This window comes from Daphnia pulex, chromosome 1, assembly GCF_021134715.1.
Source record: "Daphnia pulex isolate KAP4 chromosome 1, ASM2113471v1".
Taxonomy (NCBI): domain Eukaryota; kingdom Metazoa; phylum Arthropoda; class Branchiopoda; order Diplostraca; family Daphniidae; genus Daphnia; species Daphnia pulex.
Window position 1 is genome coordinate 4,253,436 of NC_060017.1, and position 20,854 is coordinate 4,274,289.

General features: G+C 35.7%; 5 protein-coding genes across 11 annotated transcripts; 2 read left to right on the plus strand and 3 right to left on the minus strand.

Moving 5' to 3' along the window:
- Window positions 1–438: 438 nt before the first annotated feature.
- LOC124194637 (propionyl-CoA carboxylase alpha chain, mitochondrial-like) lies at window positions 439–4,427 on the minus strand. 2 transcript variants are annotated; one of them, XM_046588922.1, is made up of 17 exons: window positions 4,312–4,427; window positions 4,138–4,244; window positions 3,821–4,033; window positions 3,583–3,750; window positions 3,411–3,522; window positions 3,213–3,348; window positions 3,114–3,149; window positions 2,975–3,041; window positions 2,530–2,624; window positions 2,237–2,457; window positions 1,877–2,170; window positions 1,666–1,754; window positions 1,284–1,517; window positions 1,078–1,214; window positions 934–1,015; window positions 735–840; window positions 439–645 (listed from the first exon to the last, which is right to left on the minus strand). In XM_046588922.1, the coding sequence occupies exons 2-17, from the start codon at window positions 4,180–4,182 to the stop codon at window positions 530–532; spliced, it is 2,151 nt and encodes a 716-aa protein (XP_046444878.1). In that variant the 5' UTR covers window positions 4,183–4,244; window positions 4,312–4,427; the 3' UTR covers window positions 439–529. The 2 variants fall into 2 exon arrangements, with proteins under 2 accessions (XP_046444878.1, XP_046444885.1); XM_046588929.1 differs by having other exon boundaries at window positions 4,322–4,405.
- Window positions 4,428–4,643: 216 nt separating this feature from the next.
- Window positions 4,644–8,900, minus strand: LOC124194620 (sorting nexin-13-like). Its single transcript, XM_046588887.1, has 17 exons — window positions 8,604–8,900; window positions 8,432–8,537; window positions 8,147–8,355; window positions 7,856–8,088; window positions 7,624–7,793; window positions 7,451–7,564; window positions 7,251–7,380; window positions 7,006–7,179; window positions 6,742–6,923; window positions 6,540–6,662; window positions 6,211–6,475; window positions 5,986–6,128; window positions 5,695–5,910; window positions 5,489–5,632; window positions 5,214–5,428; window positions 5,044–5,156; window positions 4,644–4,980 (listed from the first exon to the last, which is right to left on the minus strand). The coding sequence occupies exons 1-17, from the start codon at window positions 8,708–8,710 to the stop codon at window positions 4,790–4,792; spliced, it is 2,835 nt and encodes a 944-aa protein (XP_046444843.1). The 5' UTR covers window positions 8,711–8,900; the 3' UTR covers window positions 4,644–4,789.
- Window positions 8,901–8,961: 61 nt separating this feature from the next.
- Window positions 8,962–13,068, plus strand: LOC124194627 (DNA ligase 1-like). Of its 2 annotated transcripts, XM_046588900.1 has the most exons (16): window positions 8,962–9,087; window positions 9,151–9,243; window positions 9,391–9,495; window positions 9,565–9,663; window positions 9,724–9,929; window positions 10,014–10,162; window positions 10,220–10,355; window positions 10,422–10,581; window positions 10,683–11,021; window positions 11,229–11,673; window positions 11,750–11,936; window positions 12,020–12,138; window positions 12,214–12,330; window positions 12,456–12,545; window positions 12,626–12,826; window positions 12,887–13,068. In XM_046588900.1, exons 1-16 carry the CDS (start codon window positions 9,059–9,061, stop codon window positions 12,959–12,961), a joined length of 2,550 nt encoding a protein of 849 aa, XP_046444856.1. In that variant the 5' UTR covers window positions 8,962–9,058; the 3' UTR covers window positions 12,962–13,068. The 2 variants fall into 2 exon arrangements, with proteins under 2 accessions (XP_046444856.1, XP_046444865.1); XM_046588909.1 differs by lacking the exon at window positions 9,391–9,495.
- Window positions 13,069–13,839: 771 nt separating this feature from the next.
- Window positions 13,840–14,494, minus strand: LOC124194709 (acyl-CoA-binding domain-containing protein 7-like). Its single transcript, XM_046589010.1, has 3 exons — window positions 14,375–14,494; window positions 14,194–14,308; window positions 13,840–14,127 (listed from the first exon to the last, which is right to left on the minus strand). The coding sequence occupies exons 1-3, from the start codon at window positions 14,387–14,389 to the stop codon at window positions 13,991–13,993; spliced, it is 267 nt and encodes an 88-aa protein (XP_046444966.1). The 5' UTR covers window positions 14,390–14,494; the 3' UTR covers window positions 13,840–13,990.
- Window positions 14,495–15,831: 1,337 nt separating this feature from the next.
- LOC124194680 (tripartite motif-containing protein 3-like) lies at window positions 15,832–19,885 on the plus strand. Of its 5 annotated transcripts, none has more exons than XM_046588974.1 (11): window positions 15,870–16,310; window positions 16,550–16,639; window positions 16,719–16,850; window positions 17,027–17,269; window positions 18,008–18,332; window positions 18,407–18,571; window positions 18,681–18,843; window positions 18,927–19,046; window positions 19,174–19,385; window positions 19,451–19,591; window positions 19,657–19,885. In XM_046588974.1, exons 4-11 carry the CDS (start codon window positions 17,082–17,084, stop codon window positions 19,831–19,833), a joined length of 1,491 nt encoding a protein of 496 aa, XP_046444930.1. In that variant the 5' UTR covers window positions 15,870–16,310; window positions 16,550–16,639; window positions 16,719–16,850; window positions 17,027–17,081; the 3' UTR covers window positions 19,834–19,885. The 5 variants fall into 5 exon arrangements, with proteins under 5 accessions (XP_046444944.1, XP_046444930.1, XP_046444947.1 ...); XM_046588991.1 differs by having other exon boundaries at window positions 15,870–16,254; XM_046588988.1 differs by lacking the exon at window positions 16,719–16,850 and having other exon boundaries at window positions 15,832–16,310.
- The last annotated feature ends 969 nt before the right edge of the window (window positions 19,886–20,854 follow it).

A 20,854-nucleotide genomic window follows, 5' to 3' on the forward strand; every position in this document is an offset into this window, starting at 1 on the left:
TATTACTACGCAAGATGGCGTGCTACGACGGTCCAAAAAGTTTTGCCACGAAAGATGTCTCGCATGCAGTTCAGACTTCAGGCATATATCCTACTACATTACCATCCCCTTATAAATGGTTTGGAAGTCTAAAAAAGGAATATATTCAAAGGGCAAGAAATTATTAAAATGCCGAATGACTACGTAGGGGAGGGAGTCCTATATCTATCCCATTGATTTAAAAAAAAATATTTTCTAAACCGTAGGCTGCAACTCGGGTATTCCTTGAAATTATAGTCATGAGAGCTATACATCCAAGGAATCACAGTAATCCGATCTAAAGCACTTGTTAATAATTTTATTGTGAAATTATTAACAATGAGTAGAACTGCAAAAGCCGAACGAATTTTGTAATTACAAGCGCGGGGAAATATTCACGATGATAAAAAGCAATTTAGATGCCGCCTTCTAATATAGTTGTATTTAACATGTACACTCAACTTTCAATTCACCCCAAATGATACTTGGCTCAATTGTAAGCGCGTTACATTTATTCAAGTTCTACTAGAACCGCTCCTTCTTCTACAGTGTCTCCTGAACGACAATTTACTGATTTTACTGTACCCGTGGCTGTAGCAGTCAACTTGTTTTGCATTTTCATTGCCTCTGTAAAAACAAAACATTACATCAATACAATTTTTAAGACTTCATTATCAAAACAAAAATTCAGAAATAGATTAAAATTAATTACGTACCGATAACCAAAACTTCTTGGCCTTCACTAACACTATCGCCAGCTTTGACATTCACACTTTTTACTACTCCAGGCATTGGCGAAAGAACAACTTTGCTCACATCAACCTTATGCGTTGCAAAAAAAAAAAATCGATATAATTGAAATAAACGCAAAACATTTTGTGTAGAAATATTTGGTAAATCTAGCAAATTACATACCTTTGGCTTTTCAAGCATATGTGCTTTGTAATTCTCTGACTTCTTGGTCAAAATATTGACTGTAAATGGTGTGCCCTTGTACCTTAAAAAAAGGAAAACGCCTTGTAAAAACATTCAAATATAAACTCAATAGTTGCAAATTACCTAATGCGGAAATTCCCATTTGCATTTTTAGAGATGAGTTGAATTATATGAGTTTCGTCGTCAACTGTCGCTTTAATAACGGGGGAAGCTAAATTGAAGGCGTTCGGTATACGGTAAGACTTTCCTTCAATAGAGCTCTATAAAAGAAAAGATTCACAATCGTTAATAAACTTCTGCTCCTGGGGAAAGAATTCGTTAAAACATACCTTGAAGTGGCCGTCTTCATCCAGTTTTATTTGACAAGCAGTTTTGTTTCCCCCGACATCAATTGATAAAACCCATTCTTGAACATTGTTATTGAGCATGATGTTAATATTTTTTTCATTAGAAAAAGTTTGTGATCGCAATTCATTTGTAGCCCATAAACATCCAGCTATGCTTATTAAATGCTCTTTCTCCAATGATGCAAGCTGTTTTCCAAGAAACCCATTAGGATATACCTGCAATTTACAGTCAACGGCAGCAACAAAAAGAGTTATTTTCAAAATTATTATAAGGGGTAAAATATAGCATGCTATTGATATTATGTACTTAATTTCTTTACTATTTTTAAGAATAAGAAAGATTTGAGAGGGAGCTGATTCTTACCTCTGGAAGATATTTGGTGTTGATATCACCTTCAACAAAACGGCGTTCAGTTAGGATGTCTCGCAATAATGGAATGTTGTGAGTGACACCTAAATGCCAAAATGAGACGATGAAATTGAAAATAACTTGACTTAATCGGACGTTGAGATTGGACAGGCAACCAATTACATAATCCAAATAAAACATTATGAACTGAAGAAATTCTAAATACCTCGAATGACATACGAATCAAGAGCTTCGACAGAAGTGTTTAGTGCTTCTTGTCGTGTAAGGCCATGACAAGCAAGCTTGCAAATCATTGGATCATAGTAAATACTAATTTCGCTGCCCTCTTCAATTCCACTGTCACACCGAACATTTGGGATAAAGGTTGGTTCAATATATTGATGCAAGCGTCCAATTGAGGGCATTCCAAAGTTTTTGAAAGGATCCTCCGCGTATACTCGGCATTCAATGGCCCAACCCCTCAATGGAACATCCGATTGTTTAAGATTGAGAGGATAACCTTTATCAATAAGAAAACTTTTAGATTTTTTTTTTCTTCTTGAAAAGGCAGACATAAATCACATACCTTTGGCAACACGAATCATTTGGTGTACAAGATCAACACCAGTAATCATTTCTGTAATAGGGTGCTCTACTTGCAATCGAGTATTCATTTCGAGGAAATAAAAATTTTTCTTAGAATCAACTAAAAACTCCACAGTTCCAGCAGAGCAATATCCGATTTTCTTTGCCAATGTAACGGCTTGTTGCCCCATCGCCATACGCGTGGCAGGGTCTATAAAGGTACTATAACATGGGATATATATTTCCTCAATCAATATGATAAGATTTTAAATAATTATTTGTTTTCCTTATTACCTAGGAGCTTCTTCAATGACTTTCTGATTACGTCGCTGTATACTACATTCTCTTTCATTTAGATAAATAACATTTCCTTGTTTATCTCCAAGAATCTAATTTGCGTAAATAGAAAATATTTGGGTATTATTGGTACGCTGTTATAGTACACTAAAGTCCGAAACGGGTAACTAATAGCGCAACTTGCCAAATTCTACAACACGGTACTAGACTTGTGTCTTGACAAGAAAAATGGTAACAGTTACATTTCTAGTGCTGAACCCACTACAAGCTTGAGGTATTAAGTATTAGATTTCCGTATGGTGATTTCGAGATCAAAGATTATATAGAAAAGAGAACAAAGTACATTGCGAATTCCCTGTTCGTCCCATTTCACGTCTAGCGGAATTTACCCCCGAAACTTACAAACGCTAAATATTTTCGTTATAAAGAAAGAAGAACTTACTTGAATTTCAATGTGTCTGGGATTATCAACAAATTTCTCAACTAGCATTCGATCATCACCAAATGAGCTATGAAATAAGTTAGATATTAGAAACGAAATACTTTTTGTATGCCAACAATTACTGAGAAGCGTATCTTACCTGGCTGCCTCTTGTTTGGATAAGCGAAATCCTTCCCTGTAGAGACAAAAGGATTATTTCACAGGAAAAAGATTGTGTGTTATACTAGATTTATTTCACCTAGCTTCGGCATCATTCCATGCTATCCGCATACCCTTTCCTCCACCTCCAGCGGATGCCTTTATCATAACAGGATAACCAATGTCTCGCGCAATTTGAATGCAGTGATCTTCATCTGCAACCACACCATCGAAACCTAAAGAAAACACCAAGGTTAAGAGTTATGGTAACCTAGCCATCCCATAAAAAAAAAATTACCTGGGATTACATGGACTCCGGCTTCTTTTGCAACTTTTTTCGACTCGATTTTGTCTCCCATTCCTGAAATAGCATGAGCTGATGGCCCAATAAAAGCGACACCTTCTCTTTCCTAATATAAAAACACTTGCATTGAAAGTAAAATAAAAACTATACAATCATCAATAATTACCAGTATTGTCACAAATTCAGCATTTTCTGATAGAAAACCATATCCTGGGTGAACAGCTTGAGATCCAGTCTGTTTGATTACACTCAGAATCTTGTCCATGTTTAGATATGATTCTCTAGTAGCTGGTGGTCCAATACATACAGCTTCATCAGCCATTTTAACATGCAGCTATAAACAAAAGGTAGCTTTCACAATAAAGAAATGCACAGAGGTAAACATTTTTAAATTAGCACTCAACTGCACTTGAATCGACTGTTGAGTGTACTGCAACAGTTTTAATGCCCATTAATTTGGCTGTTTTAATTACTCTACATGCTATTTCTCCTCTATTTGCGATCAAAATTTTATCGAAAGTCTTTTCATTCTTGTTAATAGGATCTGTTGTGTAAAATGACGACAAAAGTCTTCTCCCATATTCTTTTTGAAGCGAACCATTGAAGCTTCTGAAAATCTATATTGAAAAAAATATTTAGACAAATTTAATAGATGATAAATGAATCGCAAGAAGTGTGTTTTATATGTGTATTAAGATTAGCTTGATAAGAGTTTGATTACCTTAGAAATAAGTTTAACACTCGAGGTAGTTCCTAGAATCAACATCCTTAGATTTAGCTCAATGGTGATCTCAACCAACAATTATGACAGCCCTTTTTGCCAGTTACCTAAGATTTATAATTAATAATATAATGGCTCAGTAGAAACCCCAAAACACGTATCAAATGAAACTACCGAATACAACGACCTGGAGTCTTGCCCAGTCCTGCTGCCTTGAATCAATGTAATGTTTTACGTCGTCTGTTCAATGTTCCGATCGCTCCAACTTCCAAGGATCTACCACAGGGTACGAAGTAAAGACCGTGATGATCGTCATAAGGCTGAAAGGAATCGAGATTCGAGAAAACTATGTTTTACCTTACCGCTAGGGGCAGGTCGTATGCTTTTGGAACATTTTTCAGCAATTAAATTCTATGCGCGATCGTGATAAGTTTCGTTCCACCTTCATTTAAACAAATTCTATAATACAAATTCGTACTAATTATTGCCATAACAGTTTACGATCATATGATTAATACCTTTTATTTAAAGTTATTTATGTTGAGGTATATGAAAGTGTATGATGGTATTTACGAAAATAACTGATTAGAGGAAAAGGGAAACTAAGACGCCAAAGAGTAATAAAGTAATAAATGGAAATTATCTGAACATTCTAATGGGAGGTTTCCACATACAATTTCTCAAACAGTTCATCTATGTTACTTTCAGGAAAGAGGACATCAATCACTCCTTCAAAAATTACGAAAAGTAATCGTCGATTCAGAATAGGATTCTGAAGTAGCTCAAATATACGTAGAACACCTTCTCGCGTAGTTTCACTGCCTATGAGATGTTTGATTTCATCTTGATGCACAATTAAAAGCAAGTTAATTACCATGCGCAATAAATAGATGGACATTCTCATACCTGAAAACAGGGATAAAAGAGACATTTTAGCAGCGACCCGAGTTCGCATTTTAGTGGCCTCATCCCGGGATGGGCGAGGCATAGCGGGTACTCCGTTTGGCCAACACGAATTTCTATAATGGTTTAAGTACTAATAAAAGAAGTAAAAAATTCAATTTTGTCACACCTACTTGATCACTTGAATTAACTCCGCAACTTGTTCTGGAGACGTAGCAGTGACTACATAATCTACGATCTTCTGATTGAAAACGTCTCCAAACATCGCTCGCAAAATTTCGCGGAGCACGTAAAACACTCTTTTTCTCAACCACTGGTTACGGGTTTGCAAATCGAAAATCTCATCCATCAGGATTAAAAGTATTCTTAAAGGTAACTGGTCATCTCCCTTTAGAAAGTGAAAGTTAAAAACGTTTTATTCATGTTAATAGTACTAAAAAAAACTCACATATAATGGAATTCCAGATGAGGTTTGCATACTATCTAAATTTTCTTCACTATTGCTGCTCTCCCTTAGGCTTGACGACTCGGATCGAACCACTTTCGTTACAGTTCTCATAGAACTTACCAAAGGGTTCATCAAACTATCCACCTATGTAATTAAAATCTTGATGCAATACATCATTTTTTCGTCAAAAAAAATGTAAAACATACCTTGCGAGATATCATTCCCTTGCTGTGTTCGTAGGAACCGCGATCAAAGAACTGAAGTAGAGAATCCTTTATGCCAGGATTTGTTCTTAGGAACTCCGGCTTCAACAACTTACTCAGATACTCATTAAGCAAATACTGCCTCCGCTCCAAAAATAATTTATCCATGTTGTTGAATGCCCGTTTGGCCGGAAATGAAAATTCTTTCATTACTCTAAACTGCATCCATGATCATGAATAATCAGAAATAAGAATCAAGCGGATTCAAGCTACACGGACAGTTCAATTACTTACTCGCTCTTCTAGTCTAATATGAAAATCGTGAAAATCGGAGTATCGCCGATACACAACCCAAGAATCAATTTCTTTAGATCCTAATGACTTTACGACAGTAACAGAATATACTGCGTGCGACGATATACCATCTTTAACGACTCCTAAAATTTAAAAAAATAAATAAAAATAAACTAAATAGCTACTTGAACTTGATTACTAAATGAAACTAGTATTGCTTAATACCTTTTTGACAAATCGATGCGCTCAAAGTGTAATCGACACTTGTAGACTCGTCATTCGTGCATGCAGCAATATCACTTCGATATTTTTCTTTTCCCTCCAAATCGACTAACAAACCAGAGGAATTTGATTCATATGTATTTTGATCGTCGAGCGATCGTAAATCTTCATCGTCACTTTTTGATGCCTCTTTCAACATATCAAGTTCAGCCAACATTCTAATGTATCCGATACTTTTCCGGAAAGAAGGCATAAACCGTTCATCTTTCTAAAGTTAATTCAAATTCAAAATGAACCCATTTGAGCGTAAATAATAATAAGAAAACAATTACTTCTATTTTGTAAATTATAGCTGACTTAGCTTCGTCAAACCAGGTGTCGACAGGAGCTTCATTTTTTAGGTTGTAGAGCAATCGTCGAACAACGATGTCGTCAATTTGTAGACGAGTAGAAACCTAAATTTAAAAAAATCGGAAGATATTGCAGTCAAATTAAGGAAATATTTTAAATGTCGAAAAATTGTAGTAACAATACATTATCAGAGAAATACTGGGAAAAGATGCTCATTGCAGATTCCTGCAAACTCATTAAAATTTGTCCAGGTGAATTTTGCTCCGAGATATTGTAACGCTGTTTGAAATGATTGTATTCGGTTTTGACAAGAAATCCTTCAAGCTGCAACTGAGAAATCTGTTGGTTAGCACCAATTTTCCACCCTGTATGGATAATCAATCAAAAGATAAATATAATTAGTAGTTTTGCGGTTTTTAGGTTCAGAACTGCATATGAACAAATCACCTTCCACATTCAGAAGAAAGAAAATATATGCTTGTGATTTAAGAACAGTCATGAAATCCAACAGGTAAGAAAGTGCTACACTATTTTTCAGGATGAAGTCTAATGGAAGTTGATATACGGCATTTCCATCGTGGCTGGTGAGATACTCTTTCCAATAGGACTGTGTATGATAACCTGAAATGTTCAACAAGTATTTAAAAAAATTATGCGCAGGCCAGTATTATTAAACTGAATTTAAAAAATACCGATGGCATTGTGCTCACTTCCTTCATTTAATTCACGAATATGGTTTCCTATTAGTCGATTAACAAACAATAAACTACTTAGTTTTCTTTTAATGAAGATATCATCTTCTCCTCCAAAATCGTGTGACCTCTGGACGTATATTATAATAATTTAGATAAGTTGAGTTTCTAGTTAAGTACAAAAATATATAATATTTAACCATTATCGCAATTTCTTTGGTCAGTAGTTGTTGGGAAGCATCTAATTCTGAAAAATTTTCCGTGCAGCGTATGACGGACAGGAAAGAATCACTTGTTATTTGACAATTTTTACACTATAAGGGTAAAAACTGATTACAAAAGGAAACTAAGAATGTCAGTAATAAAATCGTACCAGCCAAATCACAGTTTGATTAATGTAGTCCGGATCTGAAAGCAGGTCGAACAGTGGAATGATAATTTCACCTGCTAGTATCTGGGAAGAGAGCAAGTTCAGTGGGCGACAGTTTAATTCTTCCTTTCCAAGTAGTTGAAGTAAGAAATCAGAAAGGATCTTTAAGCACTCTTTAAATATGACAAAAAAAATCAATTAAAAGGCCAACTCATTATTAATAAATATCTTCAACCTTTTTCATAAGAAGGATCCATTGAAATTCTTTTTCTTGAATTTTTTTTGGTACCAGATCTTTCAAGTTCAAAAAAAGTAGCGACAAGATTTTGATTCATGCCTTTTGCAGAATCGTCATTACTAGTCTTTTGGTTTAATCTGTTTTTTGCCTCGCGATATGTACGTATGTGAGCAATCACACTGTCAAAAAATCTTGTAGTAAGAAAAGGAAGCCAATCAACTTCTTTGCATCTATGTGAAGAAAAATATAGCAAAACAAGTCATTGTGTCAAATAAAATACTTTGATACCTATTGGATGCATTGATTGCTATTTTTTGCAAAAACTGTTTTGATTCAAACAGGAACTCTGTTTCTTTTGTTACTAAACTGTACCAGTTTTCAACATAGTCTCGTATGATGTATTGGAACACATCTTGCACAGCATCATCAATTATACTTGAGCCAGAAAGTCTTTTATCCACACTTATTTTATTATCTCCAGCTGACTGTTTAGTTGACTAAAATGAATCAATTAATAATTATTAGTTAAATTTAATAATTTCATTCTGTCTTTTTTATTGACTGTTATACTACCATTTTAGGCAAGCTTTGTGACGCTGCTGTACATTGAATGCTGAAGACATCCAACAAGTCTGTAGAAACTATTGATTGGGTCTCATTAAAAAAACCAACGAAAAAACTGTAAATCCATCAAGGGTTGGCTGATTATAAGACTGAATGAACATTTGGCATATATATTACAGACCTTGCTGCTAGGAAGATGAAGAAAATTGTGGTAGAAAGGGCAGTATTGAAACCCATCATTACTGCAATAAAAACTACTGCAACTATTCCTATTCGATGCGATTTCATCTTTCATCTATCTAGTATTGAAACTCAGTTATTTCCAAAACACTGTAATTTGGGATCATTTACAGAATCGAAAGATGAAACAAACAACCGTAATGCCAAAATATAGATACATGACCGAGTTCTTGCATTTAATTACAACATCCACTAAACCAGCTAAAACTAAACAAGCAAATGCTCATTAGCTGTTGCTGCACTAGAAAAGGCTAACCAACACGGATGATCGAGGGTGTATTTTACAACTTTGTCATCAGATGGGTCTGGAGTCTGGACTCCTCCAATAGGGGCAACCTTTTGTTTTTTTGTAGATCTAGGCGCGAAAAATAGACAACACAATTCATCAACGAAAAAATGGATGGTCAAGGACAGCGTCTAATAACGTAAAAATTCTGTTAATAGATTGAAATTAAATTTTGTTTATTACCTCTGAAGTTCGTGAATAGGTCTTTTTTTGGTAAACCACGTGCAACGTCTGTTAAGCAAGAAGTAAAAGAGGAAAATATTGAAAAGAAGAGTACTGACGACACATCGTCACCGTGAGTAGCAAAAACAAAAACTATGCTTTCCAGATTGTTGAGATGCAATGCCACAAAAGAAATTATTTTCAATTTTAGTAGATTGTGCACTGTAGATCATTTATGTGTTAAACAAAAACCCAAAACCTTATTTTTGCAATTCATTAGGGAAAAAAACAGTTCTTTACTAGACAAGCCAGCAGTTCAAAGTGCTAAGAAGAAAGTAATAAAGAAACTTGACAGTGATGATGAGGAACCTGTTTCTCAGAAAAAGTAATGAGCACTGTAGATCATTTATGTGTTAAACAAAAACCCAAAACCTTATTTTTTGCAATTCTTTAGAGAAAAAAACAGTCCTTTACCAGACAAGCCAGTTCAAAGTGCTAAGAAGAAAGTAAAGAAACTTGAAAGTGACGATGAGGAACCTGTTTCTCGGAAAAAGTATAATGAGCATTCCAGTATCAAACCCACATTTTCATTTATTATCTTACTTATACTTAGGAGAAGAAAGTGTGCAGTTAGTAGCAGCAGTGAAGATTCAGAACCAGATAGTGCGATTGAGAAACCGGCTGTGCTTAAAAAAGCAGATATTTTTTTGAAAAGTGTGAAATCCCCAACTAAATCTTCAAAATTACCTTCCAGTAATGAAACTCCTCTCAATGGGAAACTTGAAATTAAAAAATCTAATGTGTCACTAACCACCAAAGGTTTGATATAAGACATATATTACAGAAAGGTGTTCATGGTGTTACCTAAATATAATTGTTTTAATGGTAATTTTTTTAATTCAGATGCACATGATTCAAAAGATGGTGTAACTGAATTGTTGAATCCTGATTCATATAATCCTGGGAAACAAAATTATCATCCTATTCAAGATGCAACATGGAAAAAGGGAGAAAATGTCCCTTACATGGTTCTTGCTAAAACACTGGAATTAGTAATTAAAAATTAACAAATTCTACATTATACCTTATTTAATGGAAATGTTTACCAGATTGAAGAAACCAGTTCCAGGTTAAAAATGATAGAGATTTTAGCTAACTATTTCCGAAGTGTTTTCCTGTTGTCACCAGATGATTTACTATGTTCTGTTTACCTATGTTTAAATCAGTTAGCCCCTGCATACATGGGTAAGTCCAGCATAAAATCAAAAATAATTTTTTACACCACTTTATATTTTGCTTAATGATTTGCAGGTATAGAACTTGGTGTAGGAGAAGGCATAATAATTAAAGCAATTGCACAAGCTACTGGAAGAGCAACAGATAAAGTTAAATCTGATGTTGCTACTAAAGGGGATGTTGGGTTGGTAGCAGAGGCATCCAAAGGCACACAGAGGACTCTTTCTATGTTTAAGTAATGTTTTTTTTTTTTTTTTTTTAATCTTAAAACTTATATAATATGTTAATTATTTATTTGGTTTGATTATATCAATTTGTTATGATTTATGTTTACAGACCAGTGAGTTTAACTGTGAAAAGCGTTTTCACTAAATTAACAGAAGTAGCCGTGATGACTGGAAATAGTTCTCAAATAAAGAAAGTTGATAAGATTCATGGAATACTCGTTGCTGCAAAGCAATTAGAATCACGTTTTATTACCCGATCGCTTGCTGGAAAACTTCGTATTGGGTTAGCTGAACAATCAGTACTTCAAGCTTTAGCTTTTGCAGCTACTGCAACTCCTCCGAACCAATCTACACCGCCTACCCAGTTGAATTGTTTTGCGGGACTTAGTAGCGAAACCATTAAAGCAAAAGTGGAAGCTTCGGCGGTTATTTTGAAGACAGCATATTGGTAAATATTGGCTCCAGATCTCATTTTATATTTACTGGAAATGTTTTAAAAATAATTTAATTAAATCTGAGATCGGTATTAAGTTACTACATTTACTCGCGCTGTTGTTAAGTGTTGCCCTTCGTTATAAGAGAAACAGTGTCAATAATGGAATATTTTTCTTTTTGTAATATCAAATATGTAACTCGATCATTTTCTTTCTTGCAGCCAATGCCCTAGTTACGATCAAATTATTCCAGTTCTCTTACGCGAAGGCGTAGAAGCGCTCCCGCTACACTGTACACTAACTCCGGGTGTTCCACTAAAACCCATGTTAGCGTGTCCCACACGAGGAGTCGGAGAAGTATTACAAAAATTTGAATCTACCAAGTTTACTTGCGAATGGAAATATGATGGCGAAAGAGCTCAGATACATCTTCTCGAGAACGGGGAAATCAGAATTTACAGCAGAAACCAGGAAAATAACACTTCCAAATATCCAGACATAATCAGTCGCTTTCAATCGTGGATTGAACCATCAGCTTCAGTCCGCTCAGCTATTTTGGATACCGAAGCTGTAGCGTGGGATACAGAGAAGAAACAAATTCTTCCATTTCAAATACTTTCAACAAGAAAACGAAAGGATGCTGTGGAAGCTGACATCAAAGTCCAAGTATAATATTTCAATATGTTCAACGTAAGCAACCATTTCCTTACCTTTTCGTTCATTCAAATTTAATCCTTAAAAGGTTTGCGTGTATGCGTTTGATTTGCTCTATTTAAATGGGGAATCTCTTGTTACAATGCCGTTAATAGAACGTCGGCAAAGACTTTGGAATAGTTTCCACAAAGTTGACGGCCAGTTTGGCTTTGCCACCAGCAGAGATCCTCAAACAGTCGAGGAGATTGAGGAATTTTTGGACGAGTCATTGAAAGGTAATATCTTATTTTTTGTCTTTTTTAACCAATATCGCCCCGGTAAAAGATTGCTTGATTTCTCTCTGCCTCTTTTACTATAGGCAATTGCGAAGGGTTAATGGTAAAGGGATTAGTCAAGGACGCAACTTACGAAATTGCCAAAAGATCGAAAAACTGGTTAAAATTAAAGAAAGACTATTTGGACGGTATAGGCGATACGGTAAGTGAACACATGATTTTTGTCCTTACGGTTACGCTGGTATTCTAAATATTTTTAATGGGTTCTGTTGAATAGATTGATGCTGTAGTAATTGGTGGATATTTAGGCAGAGGCAAGCGCACTGGTCTCTACGGAGGATTTTTATTGGCATGCTACGATGAATCTAATGAAGAATATCAGTCTCTTTGTAAAGTAAGTGCATTTCTGATGTGGGTTTTCCGGTAATTTAATGTTATCATATAACCGCTTCTTTTTATCGTGTACTATTCTACTTTTTGTAAATCTGTTAATTTTCTTGTATGGTTTATGTATAACAGATAGGTACCGGTTTTAGCGATGAAGACTTTCAAGCCCATAGTGATTTCTTGAAAAATCATAAAATTCCAAAACCAAAGCCTTATTTTAGGGTATGATTCACTTCTTACTTCCGAACTGTGTAAATGATAAATATTTTTCATTGTTTGATTTTACCCTTTTTGTTTTTTAGTTCGACCCAAGCTTATCTCCCGATGATTGGTTTGAACCTGTTCAAGTGTGGGAAATCAAATGTGCCGACTTGTCTATTTCGCCCGTACATCGGGCCGCAACTGGAATCGTTGATCCGGTTAAAGGAATTTCTTTAAGATTTCCTCGTTTTATCAGAATCAGGCCAGACAAGAATCCTGAAAATGCTACTTCATCAGAACAGGTCTCATAACTGAAAGCCCATTTCCAGCTCAATTCTAATAGTAAGGTTTATTATTTATAGATTGCTGACCTATACAACAGCCAGGAGCAGGTTAAAAATAAGAAAACTGATGATGATGAAGAGGGTTTCTACTAAATCCGACTTTGACACTGATTTACTTTGGATATATCCTCTGCATGGTGATGTTTCTTTCAGCTGATTTAACATAAATCATTATTTGAAATAAATGCCATTATTAGAAACTATCATTTGATTTGATTTATTTTTTTTTAAAACAAAAACGGACTTTTTAACTCCTTATGTAAGCAGAATACAAATATAATTTTGAATGTAACATTACGATGGATGCGTGTCATTCATCAGCCCCGGTTTTGAAATGGCACAAATGTCGTAATAAACTAATCTTTCATAGAGCCGACTGAGTGACAGATTTTTACGTTTTTATGGTTTCGTGACACGAACTTATAGTCCCCATTTCTCTGTTAGGTATTTTAGGCCACTAGAATACGCCAAGAAAATTTTCACGGAGACTTTCGTTTTCTCCAATCTGCTACTTGACGCCGTTGTGTTCCTTCAATATTACCAACATTTCTGAATGGGAGGTGAGTAGTTTGGCTCGGGTCCTTCGAGAGTAGCAGTTAAATCAGAGTAATACCTAATACCTAGTGGAGCAGTAGTTGGAGGAGGTAGTAGTACTAGCATGTACTAGTCGAAAGGACGCATAGAAACGGAAAACCATCTAGTTATTTAACGTTGAAGGCCGTTCGGTCCGTGAACAAAGACTAAATTCAGCAGACACAAGAAAAATGCAAAACAAAAATGTTTTAACTTGATTAACAGTGGAAAACAACATACAAGTCCATTCTTTTTGACATCTTAATGGAATTCGTTGGATTTGAATGATTCACATCAAATCATTTCCTTTATAATTGTTCATTAGATAGGCCTACATCAACTACTTTTGAGAGCACAAGAAGTGCACTTAGTTAAATTGATCAAATATTATTAGCAAATTTCATTCTTACTGATGTGTAATTAAAAAAATCATCAGCAATAACAGAACTGGGCATAAAAAGTGAAAGAAAAAATGTAAATGTAGCCTCACATGGATGAGTGCTATAAATAGGATTGAAGATTTTGCCCTCTTTGTATGACTAATATGTCTTAAGCACTATACTTTGCTACTATTTCTTCCGCTTTCACAACATAAGCTTCCTTGGCAGCATCACAGGACATGCCTTTTTTTGACTCCCAAGAATCCCATTTTGCTTTACCTTTGAAGTCCAACATACCAGGTCGTGCTAAATGGTGAAAAATTATGTGAGATTTAAATAATTTGATGAAAAAACGGTTGATAAAATACTAACCAACATTAACATCTCCAACAGTGGCTTGTTTGTACAAGGCATAAATTTCTTTTAACTCTTCATCTGTAGGTCTTGCAGTTAATGCCTTAATATCCTCGGCAGCTTTATTAAATTTCTGAAAATCAAAAGAGAATTTCAATTAAAACACTCATTAATTCAATACAATGCATGCAATACTTACGTGATCGAGAGACATTTTCGTACCGTCGGGGAAAAAACTGTACTTGTTAATTAGCAGAAGTATGTCCCTTGCGGTTTGCTATTAAACCATCCATGTGACCATGTTGACATGTGTTAAAAAACACACTTACAAAAATTTAATGCATTACAAATAATAAGAAAGAGTTACTAAAATTTATGAAATGTTTTATAAACATTAACTTTATCAGAATATTCGTAAGTTTTTCAACTTATAATAAATGAATAATTTTTTTATTTTGATATGTGGCAACGTTGGTATAATGTTGCTCACTACCTCCCCGCTAGAGTCTTTTTAGGCTTTTCTGCCAGGCGTAAAAGTCGTCTGGTTCCTACGTTCGTCTCTTAAACGTCAAGTCTACTCAAATATGGTAAAATATCTTAAAATATCTTGAACATCTTTTAAATTTTCTAAATTATATGTACACTAAAATGTTACTCAGTGCTTCACAGTGTTTGATAAGTCGAGTCATTCGTATTTGTGCATTTGTTTTTTTATAGGCAAAGCGTACTAAGAAGGTCGGAATTGTGGGAAAGTACGGAACCCGTTATGGTGCCTCTTTGCGTAAAATGGTGAAGAAAATGGAAATTACCCAACACGCGAAGTACACCTGCAGTTTCTGTGGAAAGGTTTGATTGAGTTAATCAGTGTTGATTCAAGAGGTGTTACAACAACTTTTATTTTCAGGATGCCATGAAGCGTACCTGTGTTGGAATTTGGTCTTGCAAAAGGTGTCATCGAACAGTTGCTGGAGGAGCCTGGGTATACTCCACAACAGCTGCAGCCACAGTTCGCTCTGCAGTCAGGCGATTGAGAGAATTGAAAGAGCAGTAAATTCTGTAAGAACATTTGCCCATCTCTCAATTCTTAAATACAAGATTTGTGGCTTCAGATGTTTGTATTACTTTTAAACCTAACTTTTACTTGTAAGTCTTTTGTTTACTAAGAAATTTTGGTCTTCTGGATAATGTAAAATGTTAAAGATATGGGTTTTGATTTAGATGAATCTGAGTTGTCAAGACTGGGTGTAGTTCAACTGTTAATGTTTTCAAGTTGAGATTGGTGCATAAGCAAGTTTTGATACAACAGGAAGTTTCCGGCTGGTCACTTCATGTGGTATACACAATTTGGGATGTTGTGAGGTCCACTAGATAATGAAATTTATTTTAATGAGCTATATTACATTTAATAGTAGGGTCGATATATTGTTACCCAACCCAGAATGCTTAACTTAAATTTCGTTCATCGCGATTCTTCTTCAGGCAGTGAGATTTGAAGATGTGTTGTATTACCATTATATGTTGAAGGAAGAATTAATTTGAGGGCGGGGGAAATGTCATAGCATGGGATTCAATAATTAGATCTAGCTGCTGATGTAAACGCGCACGCGTCGGAGGAATGCTGACTGCAGTAGAGATTTCGACAGCCTGACTAACGTTGACAGTTCAGGAAGCATTATGCTTCATGGTTAGTAATGTTTCGGGAATATCAGTAAGTGCGAATTCATTTATGTCGCCGATACAATTTTACTGATTATATCTTAAACAAGAAAATTCCAGATTACCAAGTTTTAAATATCTACAATTGAAATCTTCAGAGAAACGAAAAGGAAGAACGAAAGTGTAATTGGTGTACCTAGCCATTCGTTCATGCTAATGTTAAAAGTGGGTACGACGACGATAGTTTTTTTCTTAGGATTGCATCTTTTTGGATTACTAATCTGTGAAGAGAATAAGAAAAGTCATTCATGGTAATGAGCATTCAGTATTCCACTTGACAATCAACCATGTTGAACGTGCTCCCTAGCCTCCAAATTATCTTCAGTGAACGGAACCCCCGGAAATGGTTTCACAAGTTCAGTGGTACGGAACCCTCCTTTACCTCGGGATGCTAGAATCTTACGTATCCTATCCTACAGGTGCTAGTTCTGTTTCTTTGTTGGTTTTGTTTTATTTCGGCGTATATCCTGTGCAGGTGCCTATCACGAGAAATGAAATAGGCAGCTGCATAGAAGAAAATAATACAAGTATCAAGAGTTCGTGCCAAAAAGCATCGGCTAATCATCAATTGAGACAACCTATCACTAGAGAGAAAAATATGCTAAGCTGGAAAATATTCGTAATATTTTTATTATTCCACTTCCTGCTTCTGATTCAGGCTTACTGCACACTGGCTGTTGAAACCCCGAGGCGATCGCTGTCATGTTGCCGACTCGAGCAGAACGGATTCTTCCATTTCGAAGCGTTGGTATAACTTTCGACACTTTTTACTATTTCCTAACGCAGCTGGAGTTTTTCAGTTTCTACTTCCCTCCCTTGGCTTCTAGACGTGCTGACTCGCTAGTGAAACAACATAACGATACACTACAATTCAATGATTTCAGTTTTATCGCAGTATTTTCCCCAGGCTGCTTTCAGTTCTTTCGTAATAAGAGCTCCAATTTGCGCTAATTTCAGGGGTGAGTTTATTTGTGCATGCGCCCTAAAATGTCCTTAGCGGACTTTTAGAGATGTGTGGCGATCGTTATTGCTTAACTATTTTCTCTTAGAACTAATTACAGCCGATTTCACAATCTGTTTAAATGCAAAATGATGGCCATATCGTGTCTAATGTGTTTTTCTTTTACTCGTTTAGGTTAATACTGCCAAAGAGATTTGCTTACTGAACTGAACTGCGAAACTTTTAAAAAATGATTCAAGATCCGCTTACAGTGGAGCTCTCCGGAAAATTACTGGAAAACACCAAAAGCGGAATTGTGGGTCAAAAGTATTCCATCATCATTACGATCAAGAACACGCCAAGCGATCATCCCCATATTGAACACGGTATACAGGTGCCTTGCGTCACAGTTCGTGGCCCTTTACGCGAATATTCTCGGTAATTTCGTATTAATCTTATGTGAAAATCAAAGTCTTTCGAAACCCTCCGCTTCCTCGTCCTCCTAACTTGCGCCTATGTTCGTACCGATCCGCCGTACAGTATCTTTATTAGTCCTTTACAGTATAAAAAAGAACCCCCTGCCTATACTATGCAAGCTGTATGTAAATTAACATATTCCGAATGCTTTATGGGTAAAACTATCATTTGGCATTTAAAAAAAAAAGTATTATTAAAATTAAGTTGAATTAAAATGGAGCTAGAATGGAGCTAGATTCAACTTGACTCTACTGTTGGTTAAAACATTACAGCATTCTAATGTTGTTCGACACTATTTTCGATCACTTCCGATCTATTCCATTCTACTCAATATTAGCTATTTTCCACACTAACTTGTAAAGCTGGAATATTCTGCTTGGAGGGTTTGTTACTCGCCTCGTTGGGGTTCCCGGACCCTTGCCTAATAAGGTCGGGGGGTCTCGACCCCACATCCGCGGCGGGCTGACCCCAACGTTTCTTTTTCGTGCAAGTAGCAATAATCTGGGAAGAATTTCCACTTTTATTTCTAACTCACGCGAATGAAAGCATCCGGTACTATCTGCAAAATAGCAGATGTGCTCAGCAGTTCTAGTTCAATTCTAACAGTTCGATTGTAATTAGATTGAAATGTAGCATCATTTGTCAGTAAGACTGTGTATCCAAAACAATAAGAGTTTATACTGTTTCCTTACTTTTCAGTTTGTATGAAGAAGATACGCCTGGAATTCAATTAACCGATTTCCCTCAGCCTGAGAATTCAGGACAGAACTCGTGTAATACTATCAACCTTATGTCGTGCCCGCTGCACCATTTGGTCAATAATGGCAGTAAAGGTAGTTTGCGACCACGGTCAGCCATCGCAAATAAACAGCTGCCTAAACCTGTACTTCAGATAACCTTTACTGTCAGACAAGTTGGTGATTGCATCTTTGAAACAGTCTTGTCATTCCCTCAAATTGGTAGATATGAAATCCAAGTCGTTCTAGAGAACAGTATCCCTATTATTGCTGACGGTCCACTGAAGGTAAGAATTTGAATTGTCTTTACCTATTTTTTTTTAAATCTAAATGAATAATCGTATATTGTTCTACTGTGCAGGTCGATATCTTCCATCCCAGTATTCGAAAAAAATCTTTGGGGGATTTGTTGCGAAGCTCTTCACCGCAAGCTTCACTCAAAGATGTTCCTCTGGAAGATTCTGTTGATCTCATTAGCCGAATTGGATGTCGAGGTCGAGCCAAGGGACAATTCAGTAATCCACAAGTCAGTTATTAATCAGCACTAATATATCCACTAATATCGTAATTTAACCGCTGTACAAAAAAAAACCTTCAATCATGTCCGATGCAATTCAATTATTCGTTTTTGGTAGGACATAGTTGCGTTTCCAGGAAGAATTTTGGCCACAGATTCCAATAACCAATGTGTTCAAGTATTCAACGTGAAAAAAAATGATAACGATTTGCAGTTTGGTTGTCTCGGGCGTTTAGCAATTGATCGTGGTCGGCTATTAGGCCAGATACAAAGACCGACGGGTAATATCCACTTCTTTGGTCCTAAGAAATTTGATTGTTGAATCATAGCAGAAATTTAAATATTTATAAAAATAAAAATTTAGGTATTGCTTCAATGCAAGAAAAAGATCAATTTATTGTTGCCGATTACGAAAATCGTTGGATGTCTGTTTTCGAGATGAAGGGGAAATTTGTGTCTCGTTTTGGAATGGGCAAACTCCAAGGTACATTTTTTTAGTTAAAGATATAAATTTCTAATTTTCTCATGGTAGATTGCACAGTATTTCTTATGTTTGTCCCCATTTTATTTTAATATCCAATGAGATGAATTACACCAATTTGTTTGTTCAGGTCCCAAAGGTGTAGCCGTGGATGGAAAGGGAAAAATTTATGTAGTTGATAACAAGGCATCAGCAATTTGTGTTTTCTCGACCAACGGGCGTTTTGTTGGCCGATTTGGATCCCGCGGTGTCGGGGAAGATCACTTGGCGGGTCCTCACTTCATCGGAATCAACAGCTTTGGTCATTCTGTTGTTTCAGATTTTCACAACCACGCAGTGAAGGTACTAATCCAGTTGAATCACAGAATGTTTCATTATTAAATTTAAACACAAAAAAAAAATTCTAGGTATTTGATTCCACCGGTCAATATTTGTACAGTTTTGGTTGCAATGGTGAGGAAGATGGCCAGTTTAATGCTCCAACGGGAGTTGCAATCGACCCTTTTGACAATATTTTAGTTGGTGACTGGGGAAATTCCCGTGTACAGGTAAATTGTTTTTCTAGTTTTCCATTTTTGAAGAATTTCACATCTACTTCTTGAAAATGTTTAAGGTTTTCGATCGCCAAGGAACCTTTTTACAGTGCATCAACACTTCTACTGACCCTTTATATGGTCCTCAGGGACTCAGTCTCTGTGACGGAATGCTTTATGTTGCTGATTCAGGAAATCACTGTATTAAAGTCTACAGGTATGACAATTTTGTCACAAACGTTCTGCAAGTAGAATGAATGAAACACATTTTCTGAAAAATAAATATTCCCTCGTGTTTAATTAAAAAAAGGTTTGTGTAAGGCGTGACGTGAAATAAAATTTTATTGAAATTTGAAAGGTTCTTCTTAATATATTTAAAAAAAAGCAATTTTTGGAGTACTTAGTGTAGGTGTATCATCAGTCATTCGAGATCATGTAAAATTTACTACTTTACCACTTTAAAATGCATTAAATTAATTTATGGTTTTCACGTTTTAAAAAAGGCGGGTAATAAGTCTATTTTTACAGACGCCTTTCATCTTTTCAACGTTGCCATTTTCAGTAATATGGAAATTGCTAAAACAGTGCGGATGTATTCTTAATTCCTATTTAAAATTTGATTCAAAATTAATAATTAAATTATTCAATGCATTAGCAAAGAATAAACTGCCTGATTTCATAAGTAAAAATTGTTTCGCATTCAATCAGGTAGCATGCGACGTTGACAACAAACGTCAAATTGTCTCACTTTCCTCTGATGGGATTTACATTACAACGAAAAAAAACGACTGATCTAATTTTTTAACACTTGTTTTTTTTTCCTGGTCGAATCTTGTAAATTTCATACCTGCCCATCGGTTTGAAAAATAAAAACGTCATTCACGCCGACGCCTCACGAGTCACGACTGAACGCAACCGGCAACCAGTCATTCTCACGCGTGTTTTAGTCCTCCCAAACCCCCATCTATCGGTACAAGTGGTCAAAGCTAACACAACCTGATAGCTGTAAGCTGTCTCTTAGTCTACAGGTACTGGAGATATCATTACTTAAAAAAAAATGAAATCAAGGGATGGGTCTTGGGAGTGGGGAGAGCGGTTCGGGTTGTTTATATATTTCTATCGATTATACTAAAATTTGTTGTTTTCAAATAAGCGCCATGTTTAAGTCAGGAAACGAATTTTCTCCTAAATTGAAACAACTTATTTAAATATTATCTATTTAATATTCCGGGTGGATAAAAAAATCAACCGTTAAAAACATTTAACCATTTTAACAGT

Bases quoted from the DNA above. Each gene is read 5' to 3' on its own strand.
- LOC124194637 (XM_046588922.1), bottom strand. From the start codon at position 4,182: ATGTTGATTCTAGGAACTACCTCGAGTGTTAAACTTATTTCTAAG. The intron at 3,150-3,212 runs GTGAAATAAATC...TTGTCTCTACAG, and splicing joins TGGAATGATGCCGAAGCTAG to GGAAGGATTTCGCTTATCCA. The intron at 646-734 runs GTACGTAATTAA...TTGTTTTTACAG, and splicing joins CCAAGAAGTTTTGGTTATCG to AGGCAATGAAAATGCAAAAC.
- LOC124194620 (XM_046588887.1), bottom strand. From the start codon at position 8,710: ATGAAATCGCATCGAATAGGAATAGTTGCAGTAGTTTTTATTGCAGTA. The intron at 8,089-8,146 runs GTATCAAAGTAT...TTCTTCACATAG, and splicing joins GCAATCAATGCATCCAATAG to ATGCAAAGAAGTTGATTGGC. The intron at 7,565-7,623 runs GTACGATTTTAT...TTACCCTTATAG, and splicing joins ATCAAACTGTGATTTGGCTG to TGTAAAAATTGTCAAATAAC.
- LOC124194627 (XM_046588900.1), top strand. From the start codon at position 9,059: ATGGATGGTCAAGGACAGCGTCTAATAAC. The intron at 9,930-10,013 runs GTTTGATATAAG...TTTTTAATTCAG, and splicing joins TGTGTCACTAACCACCAAAG to ATGCACATGATTCAAAAGAT. The intron at 10,582-10,682 runs GTAATGTTTTTT...TTATGTTTACAG, and splicing joins AGGACTCTTTCTATGTTTAA to ACCAGTGAGTTTAACTGTGA.
- LOC124194709 (XM_046589010.1), bottom strand. The intron at 14,128-14,193 runs GTTAGTATTTTA...TTCACCATTTAG, and splicing joins TGTTGGAGATGTTAATGTTG to CACGACCTGGTATGTTGGAC.
- LOC124194680 (XM_046588988.1), top strand. From the start codon at position 17,082: ATGATTCAAGATCCGCTTACAGTGGAGCTCTCCGGAAAATTACTGGAA. The intron at 18,333-18,406 runs GTAAGAATTTGA...TCTACTGTGCAG, and splicing joins TTGCTGACGGTCCACTGAAG to GTCGATATCTTCCATCCCAG. The intron at 18,572-18,680 runs GTCAGTTATTAA...CGTTTTTGGTAG, and splicing joins GACAATTCAGTAATCCACAA to GACATAGTTGCGTTTCCAGG.